General features: G+C 43.6%; 1 protein-coding gene across 1 annotated transcript in view; it reads left to right on the top strand.

Annotated features, from left to right (window-relative positions):
- ehbp1 (EH domain binding protein 1) overlaps positions 1-4,933 on the top strand; it is a 398,684-nt gene extending 393,751 nt beyond the window's left edge. Inside the window, 2 exon segments of the mRNA XM_084321912.1 lie at positions 4,027-4,141; positions 4,820-4,933. Coding sequence (XP_084178038.1) covers positions 4,027-4,141; positions 4,820-4,910 — 206 coding nt within the window. The 3' untranslated portion in view covers positions 4,911-4,933.
- The last annotated feature ends 4,723 nt before the right edge of the window (positions 4,934-9,656 follow it).

Below are 9,656 nucleotides of genomic sequence, written 5' to 3'. Positions count from 1 at the left end.
CTTGGCTCCCCTCAAGTGTGTGTGTGTGTGTGTGTGTGTGTGTGTGTGTGTGTGTGTGTGTGTGTGTGTGTGTGTGTGTGTGTGTGTGTGTGTGTGTGTGTGTGTGTGTGTGTGTGTGTGTGTGTGTGTGTGTGTGTGTGTGTGTGTGTGTGTGTGTGTGTGTGTGTGTGTGTGTGTGTGTGTGTGTGTGTGTGTGTGTGTGAAAAAGTGGACGCCCTCTCGCCATCTAAAAGGGATTTATGCATAGCCAGGTCCCAGAGTTTTTCTTGCTACGGTTTGATATGATAAGCTTTTTTATATGTTTAAAATCAATATGTAATCCTATGCAGGAGCTTATCCCGCAACCCCCATTTGTAAATCTATTTGGGCTTTGTTACACGTCGGGGTGGCACGCCAGAGACCCTGATTGATTAGGTGCACTGTGGAATCCTATCACATGGGCGCCCTTTGATGATGTTGCTAACTCTTTCAGGGTTGCTAGTTGACTGGAACCGCAGATAACAAGTATCTACATTCCACCTGTTGTCAGTTTTTTTTTGTGTTTATTTTTTTTATTTTTATTTTTTGAAACCCACACATTAAGTGTCATTTTCCATTTCTGCAGAAAAGTGCCTCAAGGGTTTTATCTCGAGGTTTCTCCTCGTTGTTGATATGTAATAATATTGTGAGTTTATACACTTTTGACGAGGAACAACGGTGGAAACTAATTCCATGTTTTAGTGAGTTACGTTGCTTTTAAAAACGTGCAAAATCTTCCCTCACATTCTCTCCAAAAATATATATAATATAATATGTCCTGGCCTGTCTGAACAAATAGCTCCCATGGTGTAGATAACGTGAGATTGAACGCTGCTTATAGCAGCGTATGTTTGAACAGTTTTATTCTACAGGTTGATGAATGAATTGGATTGACTCTTGTCGGCTCCATCACCAGTGTGAGGAATTGTCTGTCTGATCGTTAGGCCCGACGCCAGACACAGATTCTTGAATTCTACCTCCGTTCAGTCCTCTTCACCTGTTCGTTTACGTTGATATAATGTAGTAGCTAAATGGTTTTGATCTTTGAGTTAGTTTAGAGAAGACATTCGCGCACGTAATAACCAAATTGAAATGCACGTTGGCTGTTTGTCACGTTAGCAGAGGCGGTTATTATTTATTTGTCGGCCATCTTCCTCCCCTATCAGCTTCCTCCTCCCTGGGTGACTCTTTGTCTCTTGACTCCACTTGGCCCTGGGCCAAACGCAGCTTTTGGGGGCCATTCCACGCGAACAAGAGAAGAGAGAGGGGGAGAGAGAGAGGGAGAGAGAAATCTAGGGGGGGGGGGGGGAAATAAGATCATATATTCGCCTGGGTAGCCCTGAACGTCACTCGCTGATGACTCTGGAGAGCGTTCTCTCAAGTTTTATATCATGTTCCGCTGTGCTGAAGTTCCAACAGTCAGCCGTGGGTGAAAGAGGGAGAGGGAGAAGGAGAAGGAGAGTGAGAAGGAGAGAGGAGAGTGAGAGAGAGAGGAGAGAGAGAGAGAGAGAGAGAGAGAGAGAGAGAGAGAGAGAGAGAGAGAGAGAGAGAGAGGAGAAGGAGAGAGAGAGATGGGAAATGTATGTAAGGCAGCTCTCTTATGGGAGAACACCCCAACTCCCTCCTCCTCCTCTGTTCTTGCTTAGAGAAAAGGAGGCTTTGGAGCAGTTTGCACTCTTGAATAAATTAACCAGTAGAGGGGGCTGGGTATATGGGGGGGGTTCATGGGGGATTTGAACCAGTGCATTCTTGTGTGCCTTGTGCAGACTCACATGGTTACCATTGGTGTGCAGTCTGCTAGGTTATCTGAATAAGCACCCGCCATGTGAGCTCTAACGTGATCGCCCAGGACCCGGAGAGAGAGAGGAGGGGGGGGGGGGGTAATCCAAAAGAATTGCACACACTCTTTGCACTAGGCTATTTTCCCTCCCTTTTTACCCCTCTCTCTCTCTCTCTCTCCTCCCTTTTTGGGGAATGGGGGTGGGGGGGGGGGGGGTGTAGGGAGGTGGTGTCTGGTTACCCAGCCTGCCCTGCTCTGGTGTTGCCTGGCCATGTCTCTCATCGGCCCTCTTTATTGTTTACCCTCTTAATGAGGGGGGCGGGACTGAGCGACATGTGATTGACAGCAGCATGCTTACCCCTATGGGCTCCCCCTGGTTGACCAGAGCTTTGGCTTCTTGGCTGTGCAGGGAGGGAGGAGGGAGGGATAGAAGGGGACAGCCCCCCCCCCCCCCCACCACTTAGTGTTTTTGTTTTTTGTTTTTTTGAGAACAGATTTTTTTTTTGTGTGTGTCCACCCCTTGTGGGCAGGTCTTGTGGAGAGGGAATTGTGGGATAATTGAGGTATGGCGGGCAGCGACGGGTCAGACATGCATGTCCCGTAATTAGTTGAAGCTAATAATGACTGGACACAGCATTGTGTGAGTACCAGGAGTTCCTCTCTCTCTATTTCCTTTTTGTCTCTTGTCTTCTTTGTCTCTCGACCCAAAAAAAACACATCAAAAACTGGTTTGGACATTTTTAGCATATTTGAAGTATTAGTCCTCTCCACTCACAGGCTAATGGCACGACTCTCTGAAGAGGAGAGTAATTTGGTTTCCCTGAGAAAAAGAAAGAAAGAAAGAAAGAAAGAAAGAAAGAAAGAAAGAAAGAAAGAAAGAAAGAAAGAAAGAAAGAGAACGAACGAACAAGGTCGGTAAAGAGAGAGAGAGAGAGAGGAGAGAGCCAAATATTGGGACTGTGTTCATTTCGCTCTGTGCTCGACTTCAAAGGAGCAGACCTTTCAGGACAAACACAGTGGACCCAGCGTGACACACACACACCCTGACCGGCCCGATTTGACCCAACGAGGGGGGAAATATTTATTTTTTAATAAAGCCACACGTATTTTGGAGACTGACATTTTACAACATTCCTTTTCTTCTGGAATCAATAGGTGGTTAAATATTGATAGAGGGTTGAAGTTAAATGTGCCTCTGCTGCCTCTGCCGTGTTTGAATTCTCGCTGGGATGTAGTGAGGGAGGGGGGGGGGGGGGGGCGGCACTTTCTTACTGACTCAAGAGAGTAGCTGCATTTCCTTGCTTCCCTTTGGCTGTGGGACAGCACAGTCATCTCTACGGTGCTGTGGTTCAGTGGGGGGGGGGTGTTTGGGTGTATCTGGAGCTGGGGCGCCAGGCGGATATTTGAGCTCCAGGGGGAGTGAGTGCTCTCCTGTGGGCAGGGCTACACCCCCAGGGAGAGGCTGAGGGGATTTGGACCTGGGTCCCATCTGGGCCCTGTGGGACCCCTTCCTGGAGAGACTGGGGTGAACTGAATTACAAGAGTCAGGGGGGCTTTTGTCTTCTGTTCATTGGCTCACCTGCTTTTTCCCAAGAAGGATGTTGAGTTGCCTTTTTTATTTATTTTTTTGCTATGAGGTTACACCTCAACAATAAGGTTTGAGGTGTTGTGTATTTCTATATACCTCTGTATCCATGTGTGCAGAAGAATGCACGGAGTAGCACAGCATATCTTATTGGCTAAAGGCCATAATAGTGGCCAACATGCCGTAGGAATGTTTCATTGTGTTGACGGATATCTTTCTCACTGTTTATTATCCATATATAATTTTTCAACATGTACATTCCCATGTCTTGACAATCCCTAGGTAGATAAGCTGGATTTTGGGAAAACTGTGGTCATTCCTTCATTTGGAAGGAAGCACCTGCTCAAGCACATGCCCACTTGGCCAACCTTCTAGCGACATGTCCCTTGTTTTGAGGACGTGTGGTCTTTAAGAGGCCCTGTTCGTCCACAGGGGGAATAGTAGACCTGCCCAGCCTTGGAAGACCATCTCCCAGTGTTTACGAGAACGTGTCCATTCCAGGAGTCGCCTAACCATCCTGGGGGACTTGTCCAACCTCATGGGGGCCGGTTCCTCTGTAGTGCTCCAGGTAGACCTGGGTTGTGTGTCTCTCCTCCAGGATCCCAGTGTAAATGAGTGTGTGGTGTGTCTGGTCCCGTTACAGACTGGCAGAAGACAGAGGCCCAGAAGAGACGAGAACAGCTGCTGCTGGATGAACTGGTCATACTGGTCAACAAGCGTGACGCGCTGGTCAGAGACCTGGACGCCCAGGAGAAACAGTAAGTGTCCCTCTGTCCACTAAGACTGGAGTTTAAAAACAATACTGTCTATTAAGACTGGAGTAAAAAAAAAAAAAAATTAAATACATAAGGGGAAAAAAAAAGACTCTTCTGCACTGCACTGCGGTGTCCACTAAGACTGGACATACTGACTAATAAGACTGGAATTAAAACAAAAATGCTGTCCAGTAAGACTGGAATTAAAAAATAAATACTGTTTAGCACTTTTCACTGTAAATACTGTCCATTAAAATACTGTCTACTAGGATGAGCTCTGTCCACTAAGACTGGAGTAAAAAAAATACTCTTCAGCAAGTTGAGTTGTATTTATTTGTAGAATGAAAATTCAGCTTGAAAATGGGAGGTCCCTTTTCTGTAAGTTCTCAAAACAGCGTCCACTCCCAAACTGTAGACATCCGGAGCCCCACAGAGCCGTCTAACATCTGATCCTAGAGCAGCCATCCTGTTCACACGGCAGTAGTGGTACACCTGCGTGGGCGGAGCTCAATGGGATCCCTTCCAGATTGGCAGCACCATCTGCCAACGGGGCGCCAGGCGGGTGAAAGGTCGGAGCTCGGCCCCTGGCGCTACGCCACTCCACAGGTGGCATGGCACTGGTTGCCGTGGTGCTGTGTACCTGTCATTCCCCCCTGACCTTTTGACCTTTGCCCTCCGCAGGGCCGAGGAGGAGGACGAGCACCTGGAGAGGACGCTGGAGCAGAACAAAGGCAAGATGGCCAAGAAAGAGGAGAAGTGTGTCCTTCAATGATTGTCATTTCAAAAACCATCAAAAACCAACCAACAAATGTAGTCGATAAAAGAATTGTATTATTATTATTATAAATTGTTATTATTATTGAAATTATTATTTCATAGTGACTACCTTAGACTCTTGTATGACATTTCGTTGAACCCTGATCTGGTGTTATTTGTGGTTAAAATCAGAGAGGCTTCTGAAGGGCCTGCCATGCACCAACTTTATACTGACTGACATTGTCCCACTTATATACTATATATTATTATTATAATTTTTTTTTTGCTTTTACCAAGAAAGGTACTTGTATGTAATATAAATATGGTATATGAGATATACAGCAGTGCGAGCCTATAAGAGGATTGAAGCAAACCTGTTCTGATTCTGAAAAGAAGATATTGTATATCCAATGACGTTTTGAACTAAGCGGAGATGTTTATTTGAGAAGCACACAGCTTTGTCTCTCTGGATATGTGGTTCAGTGTTGAGGAGAGTTGCTTTGAGGTACAGCACAACATCTTCTATTGAGTTTTTTTTTTTTTTTTTTTTTATGGTGAGAAGATGTGGATTGACATTTCAGCTGGACTTAAAAAATACAGTAAAGAAAAATACTTACTACGATATCAGTTTTTTCGAGCTATATGTTCATTACTTGACTATGTATCTTTTAATTACTTAACTTCAAAGTTTTTAACTTGTAAAAAATCTTAAAAGGGGAACACATTGCAGTTCATGAAATCTTAACTTTCATATTACTACCCCCCCCTCCCTCTCTCTCTCTCTCTCTCTCTCTCTCTCTCGCTTGAAAGCGGTTTACCAAACATTTGGGAGCTGGCTCATCTAGGAGAGGGCCACGATGAGAGGGGGGGTCATGTTGAACTGTCATGTTGTATAATTTCATCACTGCTCTTGACGGATATAGCTTACAAAATCCTCTTTTACGGGATTCAATGCAGTTGAAAGCAAGGAAATATTATTTATTGCCGTTTTGTCCGAAGCGCTGCTTGTAAGTGCTGAACTACCAACGCAATCATGCATTTTGCTCAAGAACTTTGTATTTATTGTATACTGAAGAGGAATATGCTTTCATGTGCGCATCTTAGTTTCACATCTGGTGCAGCTGTCTTTATGTGTGAACATTTATCTGTTTATTTATTCCAGTGTCATAACCCAAGTCATCAATAAAGTCCCTATGCTTTCTTTTCTTTTTGTAATTATCTTTTTATTTACATTTTTGCACATAAACATATAAAAACAGCACCGTCCCTATGCCTTCATACTCTGAGATGGTTTTGTTGTATTTTATTGTATAGGTACCTACTATTTTCTTTTGGCCTCAGATTTAATAGGCCTGGGCAGTCGGTTTTTATCTCATGGCCTATAGACATTTGCATTTTTATTTTGTGGAGGTGGGCATTCTTTTTTCTCTTGCTATTTCTACAAATAATTAAATGCTTATTGTTAATGTTTTGATGTGATTTTTTTATTGAAATTATGTCCTGTATGTTTTTTTTTTTTTGTGCATTTCTACCTCAGAATATTTTTGTTTTTGCACACAAAAAAAACTATAATCCCATCCGTTTTGCTTTGTTTACAAATAATTGGTCTATAATATCACTAAAGCCCTTGAGCTATAGCCTATATATATTCTCCAGGAAGTTTTCACACACATAACAAAGAAGTTATTGAAATGCAACTGCTTTTTAGCTCCAGTAACTGAACATAAGTGGCCCCTATCACTATAGTGAGCTTGTTTAGCAATGCTTATTATTCGGCGCTCTGTTCAATTCCCTTGCGATTTACGGCTGTTTATAAATTAGAATTTGCGTTCAATTTTGTTTGAGGTCGGCGCCGAGCCTGTTCTGTTCCTCAGAGGAAGATTAGAGAAATCACTTTGTACGGAGCAGCAGATGTTTCCCCTCCTCGGCCGGTCCGGGGTTCGAGAGAGAGGCGCGTCACACAGTCCTGCTGCAGCAGCCCACATTATAAATAAGGACAATTGCTTTTGACAGCAGACGTCCTCCCTGGCCTTTCTAATACTTTCAAATTAATTTGCTGATCGCTTCTCTGCTTGGGACCGACTGTACATCCATATCATGTCCCCTAAGGCGCTTTGTTTTAGTTTGTATTATGCTGCGGTTATTACCAGGGCAGCTATAATCTGAGGAATAAAGCGCCGGTAACGCGGCTCAGAGGATCCCGGTGCAGGACGCGTGTTTGTTGCCTGAACAAGCCCCTGAGTCTGTGTCGCTGCTGGCTGGACGCACTGAGAGGCAATGATTGTAATAATTGTCTGCATCAGAGCTGCAGCGAGATCTAAATGATGGACCAAAGTTATACCGAGAGCTATAATTATTTCAGCCGTTTTCGACTCTGGATTCATTTTAAACACTTATTTTTATACGCACAATTTGTCAGACAAAAATCCTGCATCCTTTTGGATTCGATTTTATTTTTTTATTCATGGGGCACACACAACTCGTTTTAAACTCCTGTTCCTAAATTAATAAACGAATGTGTGTCATTAGTTATAGGCCAATAATAAAACAATACTATTTTAATAACAGTTCAAATCAATTAACATTTTTGCATCTCCTTTTCATGCCTGCATATAATGGCTATTGAGGTTTTTAGAATTACTGTTTATTTTGGAGGCCTATAATTATTCCGAAGGCTCCACACAAATGACGAATCAATTCAGGTGATGATGAAGGAGAATAGAATTAAAAGGCTTCGGTCATTTATTTTATTCAAATAGGAAAAAAGAACTAAATGGAATGACGGGAAGGAATTGCGTTTCTTACCTATTGGTATAGCTGGATGATCCCACGTCGTGACTGATGGTCCCATCGAGCTGCCGGAGAGAGCAGCCTATATATTGCAGGTGGTATATGAAGGAGAGAAAGAACAACACATATAGACGAGACGACCCTGTTTGACAGGGAATAAAAGTCTGTATAAAGGCGCTCCTGCTCTGCAGCACGGTGTGTTGCTGAGGATCCTGCAGCTGAATGGATGATCTCCTGCGCCTTGTGGCTGGGGGCCACTTTGATGTCTCCTGGCCTCACCTCGCAGGTGTTGAGAAGAAGTGTCCCGGCCGCTGCATGAATATCCACCCATCCTGCTTCCAACAAATGTACCTAAGGGACAAACCTCGCCTCTCTCGCTCTCTTACAATACCGTATTTTATGCATCATCGTTTTAATAAGCACCGACACAACATCCATGGGAGCCCCTCTGCTCCAATCCTGCAGCCGGCTAAAGGGACAAAACTTTTCCCCCTCCTCTCCTCTCCTCGCTTCCTATAATCCCATGGCTTTAACCAGCTCAGCATTAAGAAAATTCGACTGCAATTTGGGATTAGACAAAATACTCTTATTACAAAAGGTTGGTGCAACTTGATCACTTGATACTTGTTCGGGGTTTATCTCGGGGTCTTAGCCACATCGGGAGTAAAAACAAGAAATCTGGGGGAATTGTAAGAAGAATAACGTGTGTCTCTTTTGTGTCGTGAGTGCCATATTTTGTTGAATGGTCTTTTTGCATAATTCAACGGAGGAGGATATATACGGTTTGTGTTTGGAGGGGGTGGTGGAGTTCGGGTCTGAGCAGTGCCTCACCCGGGCCTGGGCCCTCTGTGTTTAGACTCGAACCCATGCAGGCCACAACACCACTGTTCCTCTATATATAGACCTTCACACAACTCCAAAATAACTTTGTTCTTTTTCGTCCCCGGACTATTGACGGCTTATAGAGCGGCGTCTAAATTATCTCTCTGAAAGTGCTCTTGTTGATGACTTTAAAGTTCTATAGGCCACGCAAAGCCTCTCTCTCCTCTTTGACTGGCTTCCCCACAGAAGTAAAAAAAAAAAATGTAATTTCGTTCCTATACGGCGGTCACTTGCTTTGAACATTAGCTCGCTTTCAGCTCGGGCCTCAATTAGAATGAGTTGATTTGGTTGAGATCCACAAAGGAGCCGAGCTGAGGCCTGATCACCGTCCCGCGCGCATCTCCATCACGCACGCTGTTACTGCATTTGTTGGCATTTCTTTATGAGCATAAAAAAAATTGGGAAAAGTGCCTCATTTGATCCAGTGACCGCAGTCCTCGTTTAGCTTGTGTGCCGATTTATTTTCTGGATCGGCAGAGTTTTTCTTGGATTCTTTTCACATTTCCTCCATAGTGAGTTGGAGGTCTATCCCTATTAAACTTTATACATCGACCATTCTCAAATGAGGATTAGACCTCATTAATATTCATGAGGCGGGGGGGGGGGGTCACAATACATTTTTTAAATGGATAAATTTAACTTTTTTCCCCCTTTATTTGTCACGTTCATTTTTTATAGATATTCCTAAATATCCCACCAGTTCATAAAAGAATAATAATAATAATAATAGACGGTGGAAGCTTCCCACCACCAACCGAATTACCTTTCAAGCGGTGCATCCTCTGTTGTTGATCAACTAACCGTGGGATGGGAGTTAAACATTTAGCTCTCTCTACAAAACCAAACGCACCCGTAATGACCTGAAAATAATCATATACCATTTTGTTCTGAAACAAAAGCAAGGTGCCTTTGCTGTGTCGAAGAACAGCTTGTTGGTCTCCTTTTGCTTATATTTTGAATGCTTTATGTTTAAAAACGGATTTGTTGTTGCAAATAGCCTAAACAATCTAAAAAATAAAGCACACTGGAAAATAACACATAATGTAAAAGCAGCAATAACACTCGTAGATATTAGCAGAGGGCCATAGTT

Source organism: Notolepis coatsorum (genome assembly GCF_963971535.1).
Source record: "Notolepis coatsorum genome assembly, chromosome: 9".
Lineage (NCBI taxonomy): Eukaryota > Metazoa > Chordata > Actinopteri > Aulopiformes > Paralepididae > Notolepis > Notolepis coatsorum.
Note: the sequence above shows the minus strand (reverse complement) of the source record. Positions and strands in the feature narration are given on the sequence as shown.